Source organism: Natrix helvetica, assembly GCF_964273705.1.
Source record: "Natrix helvetica genome assembly, chromosome: 1".
Lineage (NCBI taxonomy): Eukaryota > Metazoa > Chordata > Lepidosauria > Squamata > Natricidae > Natrix > Natrix helvetica.
This window is the reverse complement of record NC_138548.1, coordinates 312763809-312789936: the sequence shown is the minus strand read 5'-3', so window position 1 is coordinate 312789936 and position 26128 is coordinate 312763809. Positions and strand designations below refer to the sequence as shown.

At 37.5% G+C, this 26128-nt stretch overlaps 1 protein-coding gene across 2 annotated transcripts in view; it reads left to right on the top strand.

Annotated features, from left to right (window-relative positions):
* The window catches only part of KBTBD12 (kelch repeat and BTB domain containing 12), a 93145-nt gene that overhangs the window by 9760 nt on the left and 57257 nt on the right, over positions 1 to 26128 (top strand). The window contains exons 1-3 of one of the 2 annotated variants that reach the window (XM_081939503.1): positions 3074 to 3182; positions 20743 to 21916; positions 24161 to 24431. In XM_081939503.1, the coding sequence (XP_081795629.1) occupies positions 20847 to 21916; positions 24161 to 24431 (1341 nt within the window). In that variant the 5' untranslated portion in view covers positions 3074 to 3182; positions 20743 to 20846. Of the gene's footprint in view, positions 1 to 3073; positions 3183 to 20742; positions 21917 to 24160; positions 24432 to 26128 lie in introns of those variants that run through there. The other variant, XM_081939504.1, reaches the window with a different exon arrangement.

Genomic DNA, 26128 nt, shown 5'->3' with positions numbered 1-26128 from the left:
CTTTACACCCTCTCTAAGCAATTTACAGAATCGGCATATTGCCCTCAACAATCTGGGTCCTCATTTTACCGAGTTCAGAAGGATGGAAGGCTGAGTCAACCTTGACCAGTGGGACTCGAATTGCCAAAGTCCTGGCAGATGGCAGCCAGCAAAAGTAGCATGCAGTACTGCATTCTAACCACCCTAACCCAGGGGTAGGAGTCTACCGGTTGGCTGAACCGGTAGCTCCGACTATCAGTTGGGAGCGAACTGCGCTATACTTACCTATATTTCCTTTTTCGAAGCCCAGCTGATCGGCACAGCAGAGTGGATTGCTGCCTCTCAGCTGTTTCCCTCGCCAGCAATGATGCGGAAGGTGAGTTTTCTGTTAACTGTGCACACGCACTCAGCGAACCAGTTGTTAAACCAGTAGGATTCCACCCTTGCCCTAACCCTAATCAACCTCTTTGTGTTCTTGGATCCTGGCGGCTGTTCCTTGTTTTTTTGGTACAGCTCATGGAAATGAAGCAAAACAAGAGATGTTTAGACATTTGCTAGATGAAGACAAAGACCAAGTTCAACTGAGCACAGAAATAAGCCTGTATTAAAGGCTACCTTGTGGCGATAAGGATAGCAAAACATACAATAATACAATACAATAGCAGAGTTGGAAGGGACCTTGGAGGTCTTCTAGTCCAACCCCCTGCCTAGGCAGGAAACCCTATACAGTTTCAGACAAATGGCTATCCAACATCTTCTTAAAGACTTCCAGTGTTGGGGCATTCACAACTTCTGAAGGCAAGCTGTTCCACTGATTAATTGTTCTAACTGTCAGGAAGTTTCTCCTCAGTTCTAAGTTGCTTCTCTCCTTGATTAGTTTCCACCCATTGCTTCTTGTTCTACCCTCTTGTTTTACCATGCTTATTATAAACATGCCTTTACTGCAGATAATTATCCAGAGACTATGTTCTAGCTGATGTGGTCCCTTCTTGGAAAACTTTGTGGGCCTGTTGGGAGGATTATGCAAAGTGTTGTATAACATTAGTTGGATCTGTTCAGAGTTAGACTCCAGCTGTGCTAGTCCTGTGGAGATGACCTGGGATGGGTCATCCTGGACTCGCAGCTCCTACTCAAAGCTATAGATATCTTAGAATACCAGTTCCACCCACAGGTCTGCTTGATTTTCTATTCAATGAATAAATAATGTCTAACATGGGTATATTTCTATTAATACATACGGTGTATTCCAGATATAATAGGTATCTAGGCTTACAAAAACCAGTAGGGCTTCTTTGTTAACTGATTTTACAGCTTTCAGCAAAAGCTCTAAATCTGTAAGTGTGATGAAAAACAAAACCAGCTGAAGAGCTCACAAGAATCTGCAAAATAAAAAATGAGGAAAAAAGAGACATGGGTGGGGCAGAGGAACAGGATTCATTTCATGTGTTTTAAACTACTGTTATGAATGACTGGTGCCAGGGTGGAGACAGTTAATATAAACTAATATCAGTCTGTTGGTTTGACTCCTTATCACATTGTAAGAATCTGCCTTCTTCAGATTTGATTCCAAATGGGGCTTCTGAGCAACGTTGCAACTCTAGGAAAAGATGTGATTGTTTTAGAGAATTGCTACCTGCTGCCCCATAACACCATTGGGGACTTAATAAAGCATTGCACATCTCTAATATGTACCCTTCACTTGTATTTCAGAGACTCAAGGGAGTAACCCACAATGAATTTCATAGCTTCGGAGAATGTTCTCCCTACCGTCGTCATTTTTGTTTCTACTTAAGCTTATTTTTAAAGCTACAGTCATTCTAACCCAATATGGGCCTATTGCAGATCGTTGGTTTTTGTATTTAATATATATGAGTTTATATAAAGTAATTACGAAGTCACTCACTGCAATAAATAAATCCATTTATAAACATGAAGAATCAACATTACCTGATTCAACCATCTTGATAACAATGCAGACACTAACATTTCACTGAACAGGAAGGCATTAAGGGCTGCAAACTTACATGTAACATTTGCATATTCTAATTTATACAGAGTTACACAAATTTAGAAATAATTACTATAATTATTGCAATTATAAATACAATAATCTCCTAATCGCGGGGAAGACTACCATAAAATGACCTGTACAACTGTTCTGTTTGTTCTGTGGATGTTAACTGTTCACGAGCAACCTCAGGGCCTCCAATCCATCCTTAGATTTCTTCTTTAATCAGACTGTTTCAAAGGGGGCTGTCTGCAGCTGGCCCTTCAAGAGGAAGACTGCCTTTTGTAAAATACTGTGCATTTCCTCTCTTGTTGGCAGAAACAAATTTATTAAACACAGTAAGTCATTTCCAGTTTCAAAGCAAGATTTTAATGCATGCCTGTGATGCTGGGATCTTTTCCTGTCTATTGAAGAGGGAAGGAAGCTGAGTTGATTTAAGTGAAGAGTGCCAAATTAATGTACCTGAACACAATACCAATGGGACAATGTGTACTTTAAATGGTGACTCGGTTGCCACTCCTCTCACCCTTTCTAGATTTAGTTTATATTTGCAATCAAATAAAAAGCAAACCAAAGCATTAACTCAAATATCAAATCAGGGCAAATATTGGATTTGGGTGTGAAGCAGGGACAGGGGAATCAGATTCATAAGAAGGCAGGGCTCTTGGCCCTTTCACATTAACACAGCAGATGGCATTTTATTCAGTGGAGTGAGTTTGTCCAGTGGGCTCTGTCAGTTGGCTGTTCCTCTTCTGTTAAGAAAAAAATGAGGCTGCCATCTTTTGCCCTGTGCCATCCTAATTCTGGCAACTGTATAGTGCCATCCCTAATTTGCATTAGTTATCCCAGTCAAATTCCTTGTTGCAGTTCTGATTGACTCTCTTTAAATTATTTCCCCAATGCTATTTTTATAACTACATGTCAACCCAGGCAGGAAAATCAGAAATGCCAGCCATCAGTGAAGGTCTCACTGAGCTCCAGTGTGCCCCTGACACATGACACCATTACAAGTCTCAGACAGAGCCAAGTTAAATAATATTGAGCCAGACCTATTTATAACTCCTTTCACCAGATCCACATGAGTCTCGAACATACTGCTTTGCCTTTGATTTTACTTCCATTTGCACTGCTCTCCCTCCTGTCTCATTTCTCTTAAGAGTCATAAACCACAAAAACAGAAGAGAGGACAAAACAGGTAAATATGCATTTTAAATATATATATATATATCAAAGGATCAGTGGGAACTCAGGATTCACGGATGGCTGTGAAGCTGAATATTGAGTTGGGTGATTGTGTGGTATTGTTATATAAGTTGGGAGTAGGAGGCTTTAGTTAGGCCTTAGGAATACGTAGAGGTAAGGGTTTGCATTATTTTCAAGAATAAGAGTGCTGTTGGCTTGCAGTGTGCCTTTATATCTATCTATGGGATTTTTAGCACATAATTATTTCATTGTACATAAATACAAATTAGCATTGGCCTTTTAAATGTTGCCAGTTGCATATAATAGGTCATAATCAGTGCTTCTATGAGGCTGAAGAATTATCAAACTAAGGAGAACTTGTTCCCTATAGAAAAAAGGTTTCAAACTAAGAAGCAGGTTGGAAGGTTAGGAAATGGGCATTATTTTCATAAGTCATGCTCTGAGGGAAAAAAATCAATCATGACCATGAAGATATGACTATAATTTGAACCATAACTCTGCAAGGTAATGATTACAATGTAAATGTGACATATCATTAATTGCTAAATTGCTGAGAGTGTAAATTGTATGAAGATTATTTAATACTGCTAAAATAATTAAAGTAGCCTACAAAATGGGCACCATAAAGAACCACAAAATGGGGTTCTTCCCCCCCCCCGGCTGGTTTCAGCTGGTATTCATTGAGGGGGGAGATTGTTTCCTGGCCCCTGTTTTATGAGGTGATGTAGGGTTGTATTCTTTTCCCCCCCTCCTTTTCAGCATCTTTATGAATTGGGTGAGGTCATCAGCCAGTTGGGGGTTCAGTATCATAGATACCTTAATAATGTTTAATTATGTCTTTCAACCCTGAATCAGTCAAGTCAGATTTTCAAGATTTATGCCTAGAGGTTGTGTGGGTTTGGATAAAGAGAAACTGTCTTCAACTCAGTCCTCCCAAGAATACAGAATAACAGAGTTGGTAGGGACCTTGGAGATCTTCCAGTCCAACCCCTTGTTGAAGCAGGAGACCCTATAATGTTCTGGACAAATAGCTGTCCAATGTTTTCTTAAATACCTCCAGTGATGGAGTACCACTACTTCTGGAGACAAGCTTTCCAAATTGTTCTCACTGACAGAAAAATTCTCCTTAGAATTTTTAGAAATCCAATTGTAGGTTGGATTTCTCTTTGATAAGCTTCTACTAAGTGGTTGTGAGTTTTTGGGCAGTCCAGAACTGGGGATGTTTTGTCTAACCTTGGACGGGGTAGCGCATCCTCATTTAAGAGTGTTGTGCAATTTAGAGGTTTTCTTGCACTCACAGCTCTTGTTTGATGAGTAAATGGCAGCTGTGATCAGGAAGCTTTTGCACAGCTTTACCTTGTACATCAGTTGTGCTCCTTCCTCGATTGGGAGGGCTTTTAGAAAGTCACTAGTGCTCTAACCATTTCACAGCTCGACCTTGCAATGCTCTGTACGTGGAGCTGCCCTATTACTTAGAAGCTTCAACTGGTCCAGAATGTAGTGGTGTAGACAATGATGGACATGCTTTGGTATACCCATGTAACACCTTGCTTTATGAGCTTTATGGATTGTCAGTTTGCTTCCAGGTGTGATTCTAAATGTTCGTTACCTATATAATGCCATACAGGGCATAAGGTCTGATTACAGGTAATCCTCGACTTACAACCACAATTGGCCCAAGATTTCCCCCCCAAATCTAGCTGTTCCCTATTCTACCAGTATTTGAAGAGCCATGACCAAAAGTCAAATCCCTTTTAGATAATGTGGGTTTCTTTTTTGCTCCTGTCTGGCTTGTTTTCTTTTATTCCTTGTTCTTATTTACCATTATATTGTTTTATTCATTTTAATTTTATTCTACTTGTGAACTGCTCAGTCATGGAAATCCTGTAGCATACAAATCTCCATCTTTGAGAGAGATGGACAGTTCATAAATGTGAAAAATAAGAGTAAATAAATACTGTTAACAGTACACATTGTCAGCAACCAGCAATAATACAATAGTGAACTGAAGGCGAAGATGTGTTTCAGAAGTCATTCACTAATTTTTCCAGTACTTCATAGTGGCGCTGGAAAAATTAGTCAGTGATTGCCCCTTTTGGTTGGCACGTGGTTTTGCTAAGCTTTTCCCTTGGCTTGTTTGTTTTCCCATCCAAATGTTTTCACAGATGATTAGACTGCCAGAATTGTGACCTAACATCTTTATAAGTTCATGAAAAAGAAAGACTGAATTTTCATTAATTCAACTGAATGGATTAACCATTATTTTTTTTATCAATACAGCAGTACTAGAAAAATTTTGGTGCCTAAGATAAGAGCAGCAAAAATCTATACCTCTCCTTGGACCTTTATCCATGTCAATAAATTTACTTCAGTGTGTCAGATCTTTGATTTGAATGCAAACCAGATCATCAAGTCTTCAATAGCTACAAAAAGACTTAACGTTTCAAAATTGATCAGCTGCGCTATGATTAAATTAAAAGAGTAGAACCTTAAGGGTGTTCCCTTACATTTGAATCATGCTTAATCATGTTTTAACGCTATGACCTTAGAAATCTGTTGTGTTTGGAGTTTAGTCCCAAGTCAGAGTAGAAAGTAATATGCTAAAAATATACCAAAATATCAAGATAATATGTTCAATCAGCAAAGAGTACAAGTAATCCTCAACTTATAACCACAATTGAGCCCAATTTTTTTGTTGCTAAGCAAGACAATTGATAGGTTAGTTTTGCTCCACTTTTTTCTTGGCCCAGTTGTTAAGTGGATCACTGCAGTTGTTAAGTTAGTAACAAGGCTGTTAACTGTATCTGCCCCCCCCCCCCCCATTGACTTTGCTTGTCAGAAAGCCACAAAAGGTGATCACATGACCTGGGGAAACTGCAATCATCATAAATACATGCCAGTTGCTAAGTGTCCAAATTTTGATCCCATGACTCAGGGATGTTGCAACGGTTGTAAGTGTGAAAAACAGCCCAAAGTCACTTTTTTCAATGCTATTAGATCTTTGAATGATTTCTAAATGAATGGTTGTTAAGTCGAGAATTACCTGTACTTTGAATGAGTTAGGCCAGGGGTGTCCAAACTTGGGAACTTTAAGACTTGTGGACTTCAACTCCCAGAATTCCCATGGCTGGCTGGGGAATTCTGGGAGTTGAAGTCCACAAGTCTTAAAGTTCTCAAGTTTGGACACCCCTGAGTTAGGCTACAGGACAGTTAGAATGATCATTCCATGCATACCATCTCTGCATTTTAGTTAAAAATAGAATAGAAATGTATTGATTTTTTATTGAGCACACCTTCATGGAACTGGAAGTCAGTTTTTGTTCTAAAAAAATGATTTAAATTTTATATATATATCCTGCCTTTTGCATGTGGACGCAAAAGTTAGTCCATGAGTTCAATGAAACTTAGTTCCAAAAAGGAGTAAATAGTTATCAATCTAGATGGTTAGTCAACTTTTCTGGCTGGGAACTTATTACGGAATGGAAAGTTGGGGGAAACTTGAGATAAACCTGAGGTAGAAATACGTATTCTGATTATAAATTTGAGATTCCAAATGCATGTTTTTCATTGTAATAGTGTAAGATGGGGTAATTGTTCATTTGACACTACTCGTGTTTGTTCACTTTATTGGTATATATACAAATCGATTTGCAAGTTACTAAATCCTGAGCACTTTACTGCTCATGCTCATAGGATAATATTTCTATTCAGAATTTTTTCTACATATTCTAAAATCCTAACATTGCGCAATATAATGTTTTGAAATTGGCCCATGCAGCAACCCAAATTCAAAGGGAAAAGGTGATCCAGAGCACACATGGACAGGCGTGGGTTTATTCATAATTTGACAACACTATCTGAGTATTGAGTAGACCTGTCTACTCAGAAAATGGTTACACTGACAAAATTGGTAAACATAATTTACCAGAAAGCAAATAATCACTCAGAAATCTTTCTATTTGTAGGGCCTAAAAATCTTGCTGCAAAGGATGTTGTAAGGTAGTAATTTCCTACGAACAGAGGAAGCTCGCTATTATTATTTTTTAATCAAAAATGTATTTTTGTGTTTCTGAGATGGTCAGCAAGGGGATGGTTATGGGTATTTACATAAAACTGCCTCTTTATAGCTCTCTATCTAGTCCAGATTGTAGCTACATTAGAGCTAGTATTAAAGGACAGCAAGAAATATTTCAAACAGTATGTTTCTGTCCCAGGCCTTTCTTTTCAAGAAAGAGGAGGTATCAAGATGTGGTTTAAATTAGAATGTGTGTTTGGCAAGATTTATGCTTTCCGGTGTAATTTGTTCATTGAAGAATTACTAGGTTTAATGTAGAGAGAGAGGGGGAGAGCTAATAAGATAAAATACTGTTACTTTTACTATGATAAGACAACCAGTGTCATGATAATTAAGAATAATGATCCCTAGGATTTATAGGTTCCAGATTTACATGAGAAAAACTCTGGTATTTCTCTCCCCAGCCCTTCTTTACAATATTTATCCAATATTTGTCCTTTACAATATCTATCCTTCATTAATCTAACTACCTGCAAAGAACCGATGGTGAGCTTGTAGTAAGGGATAATGATATTTATAAGAGTGGGAGCTTGTGTGGCAAATACATAATAGCCGCATCCCATTATGTTTGGTTTCTCCTCCAGTTGATGGCTTCATCCTGGCTCATAAAATGTCTGCGCTCACCCTAGAGATTTCTAAAAAAAATGACTAGAGGTCTCAACAGTGTATTCTCTGATCAGACAATTGGAAATCTTTAATTGAAGGTCAGAGTTCCCTGATGGGCAGCAAATAAATTTAATAAAAAGGAAATGTAGTATCCATGCCATCTACCATTGTAACCATAATGCTGCATCCCTTAAACCCTGAAGAAATACAAATTCACAATAGCAACATGGTAAGTATGTTGTGGTTGGGCTGCTTCAAAACTTTATAATGATTCTAAATAATATTTAAATACCTTTCTGAATTTAAATAAAGTATAACATAATAAATATTTTTTCAGTACTGTTCCAGTTTCTCATCTCCATAATTATATTCCATACAAGCAATTCTTGGCTAACAACCACTTGTTCAGCAACTGTTTGAAATTACAGCGGCCTTTGAATGAGTGGTGATTACGAGTTCTTGAAATTCCAGCTCTTCCAGCAGCTCATGGTCATATTTTATATCCTGCCTTTATTATTTCTTGATCATGATCTGGACACTTGGCAATCTGCTCACGCTTATGGTAGTTGCAACATCTGCAACATGACTGTGCCTTATGACTTACCCTGCCACCTTCCACAAGCAAAATCAATGGGAAAGTCAGCAGGGAATTTCACAAGTTCCTCAGATAAGTCTCTCGTACCCATGCATCCTCCGCCACCCCCTTTGCCTTGCACCTTGCCAATTACCCACACACCCTTGCACAACCTCTCCCATCTTGCTATACTTCCTCCATGCCTCCTTAGCCACTCACGTAACTTCCCTGATCCTTGCTGAGCTCACACTGTACTTTCCTCACTACTAGTGCTCCTTCCCTGAGTCTTGTGTTCATGTCACATCTTTCTGGCCACACATGCACTCTTGTGCACCCATCCTGTGCCCTGCTATACTCGCAGTGCACCTCCTTAACCACTTGTGTAGTCTTCCCCACATGGCAGCGGTCACCCCATGCTCCAAGGCTTGCTCACGTTTCTATGATCACCCATATGTCCCCTCCCTCCCTCCTGCTCTCATCCGACAGCAGCCATTTTGGTGACTGCCAGCCTGCTTGCAAGCTGCCTCAGATTTGCAACATGCTATGACCACTGACTTTGGTTGTTGGAAGCCAGGAGGAAATTGCAAGAAGGTTCTTGCTTAATGAACCCACTCCTGGACCCATGACCAGGAGTGGGTTCCGGCTGCTGCTACTGCTGGTTCACTCAGGGATGCATTATGCACGCATGCGCATTCATAAAAAAATCTGCTGCGCATGCGCAGAAGCAAAAAACAAGATAGGTGCCGCCAAGAGAACCAGTTCTTGGTCATGGCAAGCCGAGTTACTCGGCTTAACTGGCCCTAGCTGGTAGGAATCCACCTCTGCCCCTGACTCTTGTTTAATGACAGCAAGGGGGAGTACAGATGCTTCGAGTCCCCATTGCTGTGCAACTCAAGGACTACCTGTAGTATTATGTAAGATTAGAAATATAGAGTGTTTCCCCCCCTCCTTTCTAAAGTGAGGCAATAATAAGAGAGTAGCATCTTTTATAATTATATATTAGTGTGTTCCATAACAATAGCATTTTGCCAGAGCCATGCAACAAGAGTGATACGATCTGAAAAGGAAAAATATTGTTGTTTGGCGAATGAACTTTTTATGCTTAAAGGGAAAGTATTGGTTTTACTCCAATTTCCTCTTCATGTTTTCATTTAATCACAGACAGTTCTTTGCTCTGTTGTTTCTCTTTCACCGCAATGTCAATAAATGCAGAGTGGGCTGATCTAAAGCCAGCACACACGTGATTGCACAGGATTCCTTACAGACCCATATGCATCCAGCTGTTATGAGATGTGTGGGTGGTTTATAATGACCTCATAGGATCCCTGGTAATTCTATAAATCGTTCATTAACTACAGCTATCAATGTGCTCTGAGGCAAAACCTCTTGAGACCTGACAAAAAGTTCAAAATTAAAGTATGCTGATGTACTTAGAAAAGAGGTTTGGTGCCCTAAGAAAATAAAGCTGATGATTGAAGATAGCCCTTCTTTTTCCTCCCAAGAGCCAAGAGGAAGAAGCAAGCAAGCTGTGCACATGGCAGGAATTAGTGCTGGGAATGAGAAGGGATGAAAGACAGAATTTAACTGTCATCTTGCAAAAAAACTGTGAGGTTGTGGGTTCCTCCCGAATGTTGATGTTGATGTGAACAGCCTGTGTAAATGTGTAAATAAACTTTATATCACAAATCTGCAAAGATCTCTACACAGGGGGAAGTACTAAAATCTCTGAATTTCTCACATGGAAATGAGCTGCTTGAATACCTTGTACAGATAAGATGTTATCTGTAGTCTCGCCTTACCACAGTTCATTTAGTGACCGTTCAAAGTTACAATGGCACCCCAAAAGTAACTTATGACCATTTTTCACACTTATGACCATTGCAGCATCCCTTGGTCAGATGATTAAAATTCAGACGCTTGGCAACTGACTCATATTTATGACAGTTGCAGTGTCCCAGAATCATGTGATCACCTTTTGCGATCTTCTGACAAGCAAAGTCAATGGGAACATCAGATTCACTTAACAACAGTGTTACTAACTTAACAACTACCATGATTTCACTTAACAACTATGGAAAGAAAGGTTGTAAACCGGGGGAAAACTCATTTAACACAATTTTCACTTAGCAACAGAAATTTTGGGATCAATTGTGGTCATAACTTGAGGACTACCTTTTACCTGTATACATACACACACTTTTCTCCAATTTTCTGTGGATGGCTGTTTACCTGTGACGGATTCTGGAAGCTGAGTTTTAGAATTGTTAGAATCTCTCTAATTGTAGAACAGCCCCCCCCCCCCCATGCAGAGTATAAAGGGTGCATGTTATGTTGGGAAGGAGTGGTGGCACATCTGCAGTCAGAAATATATTTGTATATGGACAGAGATGTGTGAATGTGTGTTGTGTGTTTATACACTGTGCTTCCTTCTAGAAACGTTCAAGCCATTTTGTAACGCATAGTCTTTAAAAAACTCCATCTCATTAGGGGAGGTCATATATGGATGAATTATATCAATATTCAATTTACTTGTTTCATGAACTTTTTCACATGTACTGTTAACACTGAGTAACTACAGTAACTGTCAAACATACTGGTAGAGAGGACAAGACTAATTCAGAGTCGCACAGATTCTTCAGGTGCTTTCTTAAAAAACATTGCACACACATCTACATCAGGTTCATTTGAACCACCAACATGAATACTGTAGATCAAGAGTCCCCAAACTCCGGTTCATGGAACAGCATCGGTCCATAGTGTACCAGAAATGGGGCCACACAAAAAAGTGAAGCCCCATCCACAGGATGTAGGCAGCACATGAAACCACACCCCCTCCAGTCTAGGGGAAAACCTCTCTTCACAGAACTGGTCCCTGGGCCCAAAAGGTTGGGGGCTACTGCTGTAAATATTGCATGAGAAGTATTTTATTATAGTCAAGAATAGAGGATATAGTCCTTGACTGAAGACCACAACTGAGCCCAAAATTGCTTTAGTGGTTACAAATAGATTTGAAGTTAAGTCTATCCACTTACCGTCCAGCATCTTAGTTATTAACCATACTGCTCTCAATTTTGGTGGTGAGTCTCAATTCAGGAACAGGTACCTATTCCTATCATTTTGCCTGTAATAGTAATTTTGCAATGTCGAGATACAGTATAGGTTTTGTAGAGAAATCCACTAATAAGAAACAAGAAGTGTCTGGAAAAGTCACTAACTAGATGAGACAATCTTCTCTAGTAACAGAAAGTAACAGATATGTATTATTTTTAGTGTCACTTTTTCCAAGATGCTCAGAATAATGCAAGCCACATATTTCCTCCTATCCAAATTAATTTCCATAATTGGACTGAGAAATGACTGATCCAAGGTAATTTAGTAAGCATCATAGTTGAATGTAGATTTGAACCAAAAATCTATCCGCTAGTCTTATGACTAGTGCTCCTCCATGTGAAGAAAAAAACTTGTTCCAACATTATTACAGACACAAGGCATCTGCACACGCTAATCATTGCCATGAAGATATGGTTAGATATGAAATAGCAGGAGGAGCTCAAGGGTAGTGTGCCTGCCGCCCAGGGCCCCAGGCAGCCCATGCTACCATCCGAGAGGCGGGGAGCGGATGGCACACGGCCAGAGAGGCTCCTCTGGTGGATCAGGCTCCAGAGCCTGCCTTGGTCCCACCTCCCCACATAAGCTGGCCCGATAATGACCTGGCCATGCCCACCCCAGTCCACCGAGAGGAACAAAAATCTGGCCCTCAATGAAATAGAGTTTAAAAACTCTGACGTAGACTTTTATTTACTCAGGAATTAGTGTGTTGAATAAATAAGGCTAAGTTTGTTAAATAGGCCCATAAAGGGATTAAACTTTTATAAACAATTATTTTTGTATTTCTCTACATGGTTTGAGTATTTTCTAAAACATTTAGACACAACAGATATACAGGATGCTCTTAGAGCACAATTGCTAGAATGTTGTTAAAGAATGTGAAACATGCTGTGTTAACTACCCTAATAATTACTAAATTTAAGCAAGAGTTACTGAAGGGAAACAAAATTAACATTGTTAAGATTAAAAAAGGCAACCAACAGATGCAATGAAAAAGAAGCTTGTAGTCTACTTTTTCCTGTCTATTCAGAGTTTAATGCTGTTTCTATTATTTGCAGCAACCTACTTCAGATTTAATAAGCTATTCAAAACAGCAATTAGAGAAATTGTAGAATTGGAGCAGAGTTGCAGGTTAAATACAACTGACACAACTTCATAATCCATTGTTAATTTTTTTAAAATATTTCATTAGATGGGGAGAAGGATTTTTATTATGCATTCTGGCATTGTACTATATTCACATGTGAAGAAATTATTAATTAACCAAAGAAAATCCAAAACAGATTTAGAAGAAATGTATTCTGCTAGTCTCCACAAAGCCAAGCCGCCTTCTCTCTTCTTTGTTTATTACAATTGTGAGGAAATAAGACACCTGGATTAATCCTAGCACAATTTAGATTATTACAAAGAGAAGCCTAAGAATTTGTATTTTGAAATAAAGATATGCAAGCATGCTTCTTCTCACAGACACATATGGCTAGTACCCAAAGGACATACAGAAACAGGGCATACAATATGCCATTGAGGCTTGGAAAGTATTTGAAAAGATGGCATCTGATGTAAATACTAGGTTAGCCTTTCTAAACCAAACAGCCTCTTGAAGAAAATAGCAATAGTACTTAGACATAGTGCTTTACAGCTCTCTCTGAGCAGTTTATAGAGTCAGCATATTACCCCAGCAATCTGGGTCGTCATTTTATCGACCTCGGGAGGATGGAAGACTGTATCAACCTTGAGTCAGTGAGAATTGAACTGCTGGCAGTGGGCCAACAACTGCTGGCCAGTAGCCTGCACTACTTATTCTAAAACTACTGAAGTTTATATTGAATCTCAGCTATTGGTTCTATATGGTCAGTCCACCAGGAAGAACAGTCAATAAAACTGATATTGCAGTGAAAAGTGTATGAAACCTTAGTAGAAAAGGATATGGGTAGAAGCAATCAGAGACAGACCCCTCAAAAATGTGGGCAAGACCAAAGAAGCAAGAATCCCCTAAATTTCAGTTAAGATATTCTTAATGCTAAATACAGAATTTGGATATGGCAACAGGAATTTCCCATCATTCTTTATAGTAAATTAATGAAGGCAGAACTTCTTTACTATAAAATGCTTTCCCCAGATTTCTCCCCATCCAGGCTGAATGACCCTTTATGAGATTAGCTGTTAGTGACTTACCCATTGCTATGTTTCCCATTCCTTTCTCAATCTTCCCACAACTTCTCCTATTAAGAAACAATCCTTTCACAACCGAAGTCTTCTCCAAAAAATAAAAGCCCTATCACGTAATGATTCTATCACACATCTCTTCCTATGTCCATAGCAAGGTGCTAACATGCAGGAACATGTTGCAAAGGATGTTTTTATTGCATATATGCATATGATAGGAGTGTGCTTTTCAGGACCTTTTGTTTGACATTATACTGAAAGGAAGGATTACCACTCCTCTGGATTTGGCAATAGTTTCTATCTTTCCTTGCAACAGCTCTGTTGTAGCCTCTCAAGAGGAAGGCTTTTGCAAACCACCAAAGACCTGTGGATGAACATCTGGTTAATCCATTTGGGTGGTGGTGGGGATAATGTTTGAAGCTTTTAAACTACTTTTCTTACAAATGGAAGAGGAAAAACTACTTGTTATTTCAGGAGCTCAGAAAGCTCAATGAATGTAAGAGATTGGGAAGTTTAAACTGGAGACAATGAATGGGGATTGATTTATTCTGCTTGGACTGAACGAAGTTGGATTGACAGGGCTGCCTATAAAAAGAAGAGGATATTCTAAACTTTTGCCTGCAGGTTTCAAATTTAAAAGCTCATGTGGATTGGAAATTGTTTTGTGACTCATCAGCCACAACATTCTTACAAACAAAATAGATTAGCCCAAACTTATTATGCTATTCATAGATGAAGCATAGAAATAAACAATGCAATTAAATTAAAATATTCATTAGAAATCAGTAGCCTACTTCCTTATTAATTTATATTTAACAGAAGACATTTTTTTCCAGATGGAAATCACAATATTTACGCAAGTCATCTACTAATAGACTTGAAATATATTGATACGAACAGTAAAATTCAATAATAATAATAATAATGCAGTAAATAAAAATGATTCCATAATGAATCCCAAAATGACTTCAAGAAAAGCAGGGTTTTTAGTATCTTCCAGAGAGACATGAAAATGAGGACAATGATCTCCAGAGAAGGCTTTACCATGGGAGAAACCCCACAGAGGATACCTGTAGTTATATCCACTCCTATTATATCTCATAGTAATTTGGGACTCAAAGCAGTCTCCATTGCTATCTGCCCATGAAAAAATGAATGGCTGCAAATATTGTATCTCTACAGAAGTAATCTGTAATTCAAGAACATTAAAAGATAACTCTCTGGAACTCAAAATACTCTTTCTATGTTTAGATTGTCTGCCTTAATAAAATGTAAGATATTTAATTGACTTTCCAGCATTAAAGACAACTATTTCCAATAAGCATAGCGTTTCAAAAAAGTAATATTTGCAAAGGTATTCCCAGATGGGTATTGTTAGAAAGAATATTCACAGACAGATTTGAAAATTGAATGACAGCTATGCTAAGTAGGTAATTAAAAGTAGAAACATAAACAGAAATATAAGAACATGATATAAAAATAAAACAATGAAATTTCCTAATTCAATTTCATTTGTTTAAATTGAATAATTCATAAAAACAATGTACTTACAATATTGTTGTAAAAAAAACCTTGCATATATTCAGCCTACGTTTCCAGTAATTGCGGGTTAGACAATATTACAGAGTAAGCATCTTCATATTCATAACTTTGTGCTATCTTTTACAGACATCAGACATGAGATTTTAATTCTGATATGACATTAATCATGGATTTCACACATTATACCAAATTACAAAAGCACAACCCCCCCCTTTTAGAACTGTACTACTATTCTGTCCATTTGAATTACTATCTTTGTAAATTAATCTATTCTATAAATAGAATATCACATCAAATCCTATAGTTGCAGTATTTCAAAATAGTCATCTATATCTTACTGATATCATTATTAGACTACCTGAATTGCATTCTCACATAGTAATCCCTGAAGAGAGTCCAGAAGCTTCATCTGGTGTAAAAATGCAGCAAAGAGGCTGCTACACATCGCATAATCCAGGGATCATATCCTCTTTGTGATGAAAGACCTACCCTGTTTTAAACTTTTAAATCTGAAGATAGCTTCAAAGCCGATTATGCAAGACGGCCTATCTCAACTTTAACCTCCCCAGACTTCAGATCGATAAGAAAGGCTCACTTCAGCCTTTTCAAAGGCCTATTTGTTACCAGCACAAGTGAAGGACTCCAAGCCGTGGAACAGACTCCCTTGAAAATTACCCTTAGCTCTCTGCATGTTCCGATTGTCAGGGAAACAATTAAGACTTTCCTGTTCTGCCAGGTGTTTTAATTATATGTTTATTAAAATCGTAACAAGAATAACCAATCCACCGGAGAGACAGTTTGGTATAGTGGTGGTGAAGGTGCTGACCTAGACACCAGGAGCTGGTAAGACTTCTTTTAGGCAGCTGGATGTCTTTGGGCTGATTCCTCTCTCTCTCTCATCCCAACCCACCTGGCAGGTTTTTGTCGTGGAGTAAAAAGGAGGCAGGAGGATTAGCCTTGAGTTATATAAAAATGTAGTATAATCGTAATTGTGACTATCATTTTAATTTTGCGAAGCTTCTTCTCCAGTAATATTGTACTGCAAACTAGAGCATATAAAACTTTTGCCAGACCAATTCTCGAATATAGCTTGCCTGCCTGGAATCCACACTCTTTATCAGACATTAATACAATCCAGAGATATTTCACGAGAAAAGTCCTCCACTCCTCTGCTCACAATAGAATCCCTTATGCCACCAGGCTTGAAATTTTGGCCTTGGACAACCTAGAACTATGCCGATTAAGGTCTGACCTAAGCATAGTACACAAAATTGTCTGCTACAATGTCCTACCTGTCAATGGCTACTTCATTGTATTTCAATAATACATGGGCAAACAATAGATGCAAACTCAAGGTAAACTGCTCCCAACTCAATTGCAGAAAATATGAGTTCAGCAACAGAGTGGCCAATGTCTGGAATGTGCTACCTGACTCTGTTGTTACATTCTCAAACCCCCATAACTTTAACCTTAAACTGTATAGCATGGATCTCACCTCTCTCCTAAGAGGTTGGTAGGGGGTTTGCATAAGCGCACCAGCGTGCCTACCATCCCTGTCCTATTGTCCCCATTTATTCGTACCCATTTCCTGTGTTCATGTTTATACTTATACCTTTTATCTCGTACATGTTTGGCAAACAAAATAAAATAAAATAATAAAATAAAATAAAATAATAAAATAAAATAATAATAAAATAAATAAAATAATAAAATAAAATAAAATAAAATAAAATAAAATAAAATAAAATAAAATAAAATAAAATAATAAAATAAAATAAAATAAAATAAAATAAAATAAAATAAAATAAAATAAAATAAATAAATAAAATAAATAAAATAAATAAAATAAAATAAAATAAATAAAATAAAATAAAATAAAATAAAATAATAAAATAAAATAATAAAATAAAATAAATAAAATAAATAAAATAAATAAAATAAATAAAATAAATAAAATAAATAAAATAAATAAAATAATAAAATAATAAAATAAAATAATAAAATAAAATAAAATAATAAAATAAAATAAAATAAAATAAAATAAAATAATAAAATAAAAATAAAATAAAAATAAAATAATAAAATAATAAAATAAAATAAAATAAATAAAATAAATAAAATAATAAAATAAAATAAAATAAAATAAAATAAAATAATAAAATAAAATAAAATAAAATAAATAAAATAAAATAAAATAAATAAAATAAAATAAAATAAATAAAATAAATAAAAAAAATAATAAAATAATAAAATAATAAAATAATAAAATAATAAAATAAAATAAAATAAAATAATAAAATAAAATAAAATAAAATAATAAAATAAAAATAAAATAAAAATAAAATAAAAATAAAATAAAAATAAAAATAAAATAAAAATAAAATAAAAATAAAATAATAAAATAAAAATAAAATAATAAAATAAAATAAAATAAAATAAAATAAAATAAATAAAATAATAAAATAAAATAAAATAATAAAATAAAATAAAATAAAATAAAATAAAATAAAATAAAATAAAATAAAATAAAATAAAATAATAAAATAAAATAAAATAAAATAAATAAAATAAATAAAATAATAAATAAAATAAATAAAATAAAATAAATAATAAAATAAAATAATAAAATAAAATAAAATAAAATAAAATAATAAAATAATACTAAAATAATAAAATAATAAAATAATTAATAAAATAAAATAATAAAATAAAATAAATAATAAAATAAAATAAAATCATCCCACCCAGCCATCAAATCATTTTTTCGAGCCTGGTCTTTTGCTTGCTGATTAGTGAGCAGAGATGAAAAGCTAAGAGGGAAATTGTGGGGCACTCACTGGCAGCAGAACAGCCTTGACGAGGACATTTTCCTAAACGATTGTGAGTACTGTAAGCTATGCAGTCATGTAGCCATCCTTTTAAAATGGCCGCAACAGTTGTCACTTAACCTATACCAAATTTATAATGAAAAGCCTTTAACACGGGTGGCCTTCAGCTTTAACAAGTAATGTGTCTCAAAATTTGTGGTAAGCATGCTTAATGGGACTGGAATTTCAGAACAGATTAATTGAAGGCTAGCTTTATTGTGCAACCATGTAAAACATCCAGCTTTGTGGCAGAAGAAAGATCTGTCCTCTAATGTTTGGGCTGCGTCATTGAAGTGAATAGATCACTGAACCCCCGCAAGTGATTATGCGCAGGGCAGGGTGCAAGTGGCCAGGAGTATTTTAGGATGGGGCGCTGAAGCAATATCGGAATCTCACTGTTCTTAACATTGTACAAGCCAGGCTTTCTGCAGGAAGTTGAGCTCACATCTTTGCAAGTGTTTGGTCTCCCATGGCAACCTATATGTCCAGGAATAAAATAGTATGTTTTACTTATCCCCAATCCAGCCTTTCTGAAAAGCTATTAGATCTAACAAGAAGAGATGATGTTCTTTCCTGCCTCCCCTTTGTGTTCCCTGTTAGATTCATAGCTCTACCTAGGCAGTTCTGTCAACCCAGGTTGTCTGCGACTTTTGTTCTTAGTGTTTATCCCATTTGGTTGCAGCATCTGCTTGTTTTTGCATTGTGCTTACCTCGTTCTCACAGCAAAGCTATCAATGCATGATGCAATGAGGGTTTTTGTTTCCCAGCTGGCTTGGTGCAGATGGAGTGCACAATGAGCTTCCATGCCGAAGGGAGGAATAGAACTCAGGTTTTCCTGCTCTTAGTTCAGCATTTAAACCAATACACCATGCTGACTTCTTCAGGCCAGAATATCTACAATAATTCAAAATGTTATTAAAACGTTGTCTCAGTGGGAGTCTTCTATGCATTAAGAGTTGGTTTGAGAATCATAACCAGGCTTTCATGAGGGGGAATGGAATCTAGAGATGCTCTTCTTTTAATGTTGAAAACATTGTTAAATAGAGGAAAAATGTTCTTGTGAAAAGCTTAATGTGGGATTTTAACAGATGGATTTCTCAAATAACAGCATTAACATTTATCTATCTGTACAGCATAGAAGTGGTGCTTGGCTTATCAAAAGATTCTTATTGGACTGTTTAAAGAAAGTTATAGCATCATTTAATTACATTAGACTGTACCTAAGAATTTTGAAGGATAAAGATTGCAGTTTCTTTTATGACCCTTTTAACGTTATGTAAATACTACAATGCAGTGACGTGCGGTGAGGTTTATGGTTGGTGAAGCTGGTGACATCATCAAACCACGTGGTTGCTCCTATCGCACGGGCGCAGCCCGACCGGAGAAGTTTCTCTTCTCAGAAATGTCAGAAAGGGACAGGCAGGCTGCCACAGCTCCACTGAGAAGACATTTCTGAGAAGAGAAACTTCTCTTTTCTCCTCCTTCCCCCCCTCCCTTCTAGCACTGATGATGTTACCTAGGCATTTTTTGCATCAGGCGAGCCCGGGATCCTTGCAAGGGGAATGGGACCACGTGTGCAGGAGGCTCCTCAGCGCACAGCCTCAGATTAGCCCAGCCGCGGTCCCCTTCCCCTGCACACATGGTCCCATTCCCCTCCTTCCTGAGCTAACATGAAGGGGACCGCGGCTGCGCTGATCTGAGGCTGGCACTGAGGAGCCTCGTGTACACGTGGTCCCATTCCCCTTGCAACGATCCTGGGCTCACCCGATGCAAAAAATGGCGATATCGGCGCACTTGGGGCTGCTGCTACAATGTTCAGGGAGGCTAAACCAAGCCAGGTGCCTCTCCCAGACACTTTCGCGGCTTCCCGGAGTAATTTTTAAAAATTTTCATGATGAGAGTGGTGAGGCTCTGCCTCCCCTGACTGCACGTCACTGCTACAATGTATTCAACATTGCATGAATTATTAGCATTTATAAAATGAATATTGTGTATGTCATTGTAGACATTATAGTACCATTAGAAATTAGGCAGAAATACTAAAAATAACCAGCTGCAGAATCAAAATATTCTTTGATATTAAGCTCTATAGTAGAAAATACACTAACTTCTTCATAATTGTTGTTCAGTTGAAAAATAAAGTCATTCGTTCGTTCATTCATTCATTCGTTCCACAGCTTTTGTAACCCACTCCAAGCCACAGACACTGGGTAGCATATAATGGAATAAAAATGTTAAATTAAAAAACAAAATAAGACAAAACAACTAATTTTTAAAAAAAGATTTAATGGCCACTATTAAACATTCATTCTGATTAAAAACAAGGCACTGCTATTTTGATGACTTCACAAATTATCAAGAGGGAAGAACGGGCTTCATAAATCTCTGGGCGCAAGGAATTTGATATACAGAGACCCAAATAACTTAATTCCATATTTCTGGGGCAGTGTTCCAACCATTGAATGGATTTTCTGTATTAGTATATTAGTATATATTTCTGATGCATTTGCTCAAAATATTTGCTGCCTGTGGACCATAACTATATGATTTGACTGTCAGAATTTTAAATATGTGTTCATATAGCAAATTATATGTTTTTCTTTCTCCTTTCTAGGAATAAAATGATGAAGGAATTTCATTCTGAGAGCTCTCAGATGTACAAATAGCTGTTTCAAAACTCCAATAAGCACCAGAAAATACTTTAAAATATATTCCATCATGGATTACAAGACTGTAGGTAAAAAGAAGCAGCAGCATAGTTTGAATTTACTGGATCAAATAAAATGTATGAAAGATTTAACTGAAATGATTGATGTGGTGTTAGTGGCTGAAGAAAAAAAATTCCCTTGCCACAAATTGATCCTGGCTGCTTTTAGCCCCTATTTCAAAGCAATGTTTACTTGTGGGTTGATGGAATGTGCACAGAGAGAAGTTGTGCTACATGACATAGCAGCTGAAAGTGTATCTGTTCTCCTGCACTACATGTACACCTCTGAATTGCATCTCACCAATTGTAATGTTCAAAATGTGGCCATTGCTGCCTTTTTTACGCAGATGGAAGATGTGTTTAGTCAATGTCAAACCTACATGATGGATCACATTGAAGCTTCCAACTCTATAGGGATCTATTATTTTGCAAAGCACATTGGCGCAGAAGAACTATCTGAACGGGCCAGGAAATATTTGTATCAGCACTTTACTGAGGTGAGCCAGCAAGAAGAAATATTAGAGGTAGAAGCTCAACAACTGCTAAGCCTGATCAGATCTGACGATCTGAATGTATCCAGAGAAGAGAGCATCTTGGACTTAGTCCTCAGATGGGTTAACCACAGTCGGAAGCTGCGTACAGATCATCTCATTGAGCTCCTGAAGCAAGTAAGGCTGGTACTTGTAAGTCCTTCATTCCTAGTGGAAGCTCGGAAAAGGAACACGGTGCTTCTGAGTAATTCCCAGTGTATTGAGATGATTGAGGGAGCCTTAGAAACAATTAAAAAAGCCAATCAACCTTCCCTCAGCCTTCGGTATGGTATGGAGGCCACTACACTTCTCCTTTGCATTGGCAATAACTCAGGGGGGATCTGTTCAAGGAAAGGTAATTATGCCGAGGCCAGCTTCTGTTACGCACCTCTAACACAAAAGACCTACTTCATTTCCTCTCCAAAATATGCAGAAGGCATTGGCAGTATATACACCGGTGTGGTTACTGAGAACAACAGTATTGTTGTTGCAGGGGAGGCGAGTGCTACCAAGATGTCTAGACAAAAGATCAAGAAGATTGAAATTTATAGGTTTGTATCCAGGGGCACTGACACAAAATATTCCTATATTTATTTATTTATTTATTTATTTATTTATTTATTTATTTATTTATTTATTTATTTATTTGATTTGATTTCTAGACCGCCCCCTCTCCCCAGGTATCATTTCTACTCCCCAGCACCTAAAATGGCAAAGGACCACATAGAAGGAAAAATTTAAGTGGTACTCCCCAAGAATTATTCAGTGCTGTGAGTGGTGGGTTTCTATTTTTTTTTACTACCAGTTCACTCGCGCACATAACATTTCTGTGCATGTACAGAAGCATCTGGGCGGGTGGGCGGAGCCTCCCGCTGCCACCACTACCAGTTTGCCCGATCTGGGCTGAACCAGGAGCAATCCACCTCTGGTGCTGTGTGATTTAAAACTTTTCCTTTAAGCCTATGATAGAACTACTGACATCAATGTTAACCAATGAAGAATCTTTGTTTGGGTTCTCTTCTAGATCAGTTATAATAATGGAAGACAATCTTAAATAAATGCAAAAAAGTTTTGGACAATTCTAAATCATCATCCAACTTTATAAATTATGTTTGCAAAGTTAAAAGGCATTGTAAAGGGAGGAAGTTCTTGTGGAATATTTTTAATGGTTGGATGGAATCCTGCACTATTGTTTTATAAACATTCCATTGGCTTCCAAATTGACTGAATACAGCATATATTATATCTACATATTTAAAACCGGTCTCTCAAGCTGAGTTATTTCAGTTTGTGAATGAAGCAATTAGGTGTTTGCTCATTCATTAATGACACAATGGCAAGGTCTACAGCACCCTCTAGGTGCCAGATATAATGCTATAAGCAACTTCTTTCCTTCTGGAGTTATTTTGCCCTTATTCAGTCCTGGGGACAATAAAAACCTATATCTACAGTGTTTTCATTCAGTGCTGCCTCTGTTAACACTGAATGAAAATGAAAAGTATAGTTCTGGACATAGATCCCACTAAACTTTAGGAAAATTGCTTGAAATACATTTGGTTAGGATTGCGCTTCTAAGAATATACATATACATTACTAAGTCAGATTTTGCCTTTTTAATGAAAAAAAATAGCAAGCAAAGGAAATAGTCACCTCGAACTGCAAGATGGGCAGCAAATAAATTAAATAATAATAATAATAGTAAATAATAGTAACAAAGAGATTTTCTAGCAAGAAATTTCCTTTCCTGACTTGATTCAATTTCTTAATGGTGGTTATGTCCTGAGATATGCGCCAAGGTTGAATGATTTTTTTTAACAGAATATTTTTAGCATAATTCAGCTCTTACTATGGTGACATAAGATCTTGCTGGGTTAACCTGACTATAGCTGCTCTGGTTAATTAACATATTTATTCGCATGGAGAGATGATAGGAAGCAAACAGAATATCTTGAGGATGGTGAGTAGAAACTGATTAGCCAATAGTGAAAGACATTTTCTGTTGTACTCCTAATATTCAGGTACTTCTCTGATAATAAAGATTGATCAAGGCTAAAATAATTGGGGAAAGCGGGCAGTTATGTCTCCAAACTGAGCAGGAAGATGGATGGGGAAGCAGGATACTATTCAATACAATACAATAGCAGAGTTGGAAGGGACCTTGGAGGTCTTCTAGTCCAACCCCCTGCCTAGGCAGTCAACCCTACACCATTTCAGACAAATGGCTATCCAACATCTTCTTAAAGACTTCCAGTGTTGGAGCATTCACAACTTTTAGAGGCAAGCTCTTCCACTGATTAATTGTTCTAACTGTCAGGAAATTTCTCCTCAGTTCTAAGTTGCTTCTCTCCTTGATTCTCTCATTGCTTCTTGTTCTACCCTCAGGTGCCTTGGAGAACAGTTTGACTCCCTCTTCTTTGTGGCAACCCCTGAGATATTGGAAGACTGCTATCATGTCTCCCCTAGTCCTTCTTTTCATTAAACTAGACATACCCAGTTCCTGCAACCGTTCTTCATATGTTTTATCCTCCAGTCCCCTAATCATCTTTGTTGCCCTTCTCTGCACTCTTTCTAGAGTCTCCACATCTTTCACATTCAGAAAAATTACTTCTATAAAATCATAGCATTTGAAAGATGTGCCAATTTATGCCATTGGACTTTAGTGAAAATTAAAGGTCTCTTTTAACTCCATGTTGATCCCACTTAAGAATAATAGCTGTACTGGAGGAAAGAAAGTTAGGTACAAATACATAGGTAAACTGTGATGAAGGAAATTCTAATATGATGATTCGTTACAGGTATGAGGGTCATGGAAATCGATTTTGGGAAAGCCTGTGCACAGCGCAGTTTCGTGAACTGTATGCTTTAGGCACCATCCATCGTGATTTGTACATCCTAGGAGGTCAAATGAAACTGAAAAACCAATATCAAATTACCAATATTGTGGAGAAATACTCCATGGAGCAGGAGAACTGGAGAAGTTTAGCCCCGCTCCCAGTGCCGTTGGCTTGCCATGCAGTCGTTGCTGTGAAAAACAGGCTGTATGTCATCGGAGGGTGGACCCCACAGGTAAGAAACGTTGTTAAGCGTTTCAGGACACGGAGTGTTCTCCGAAGCCATTGTCTGAGCTTGTTAAATCAGCCTTCACAGTTGGAATGTAACTGCAATCATTGCCATTCAGAAAAATTACAAAAGCTACTGCTGATGGATATGCTTGCTTTCAGGCAATAGGGTAATGCCTCTTTTCTATTGCCTTTTTTTAAAAAAAAATCCTTTCGGCTTTTGGGTCTTAGTGCATAGGCTGTGCATTCAGTTAATGCAGTTACTGTCTGCTATAATTGGTAAAGACTTTTCAGCCTCTCTCCAGACGATGTTTGCCACTGGCTGCCTCTGAGGCTGAAGAATTCTGACTTGCTCAAGATCAAACACTTATTATGTAGGAGGAAAATGAGATTTTAACTGGACTTTCCAGTTCGCTCTCTTGTCTAGTGCAACACATCAATTCCAATTTTAGAAGAGAAAAATTACTTTGGTTTCAATGTCACTGAGGGAGGGAGGGAAACTTGGTCTGTGTACCACACGTTATACCAGACCAATATTTTGGTCAGCACTTGATGTGACCTTATTGATGGGCAAGGAAAGATAATCTGCCTTTCACGGCAGACTTTGAGACTCATTATAGAGAAAGCAGGAGAGCCAGTCTGGTATAATGGTTAAGACATTGGGCTAGAAATCAGGAGGCCATGAGTTCTAGTCCCATCTTTGGCCAGTCACTTTCTCTCAGCGTTAGGAAAGAGGTAATGGCAAACCTTCTGAAAAACCTTGCCAAGAAGAAAGCAGGGACTTGTCCACACAGTCTCCACAATTGAATGGAATGGGGGAGGGGTTTTTTAAAAAATTATTCCGGTTTCTTCTAGAGAGGTGGTTTCTAGTGCTGCTCATTGTTTACTCTTCTGTGATAAATTAGAAGTCGATTTACAATACATTTTACACACTATCACTGCTATTTTTATATGAGGCTTGCCGGACTGCCAAGCTAACTATTTTTTCTTTGTCATTTATATTGAAATAAATGCTGAATACTTCTGAGTCATTTGTATCTTTTCAAATATATGCTGATATTCCTAACAACATAATCATGAGCATGTCTATATTTTTATTTGTGTAAAATTGTCAGAAAACATCAAACACTGTTTCACTGCAGTTATGCAGTGTGAAGTAATAAAAATCTGTTCATCTTTTTGCCACAAAAATTGAGTAACTTACTAGCCACCTCCTTTCCACTCATAACACATGTATTTTATTAGTCCACATTTAGCCAGTAATTTCAAAGGAGGAAAAAGCCTTCTAATACTATTCTGTGAAAAGTGAAGGTAAGGGAAGATTGATGTTTAAAAATTTAAATGAATGTCCTTGGGTCACAGAAACTCTATAACCAGGGTGTGAACTATAGTCTTCAGTGACTGCAATCATGATTATGGCCACTCAGGCAAAGAAAACCCTATAACTGGGATGGCGAACCTATGGCACGTGTGCCACAGGTGGCACGCAGAGCCATTTGTCAAGGCACACGAGGCGTTGCCCTGTCAGCTGGCCAGTGCGCATGCGTGTGCTGCCCAGTTGACGTCAGTCTTTTTTAAAGCCATTTTTTGCCCTCCCCAGGCTCCAGAGGCTTTATAGGAGCCCGGGGAGGACGAAAACAGGGGAGCACCTGTCATGCGCACATGCACACTGGAGGTGTCACGCATCGCATTATGGGTACAGCA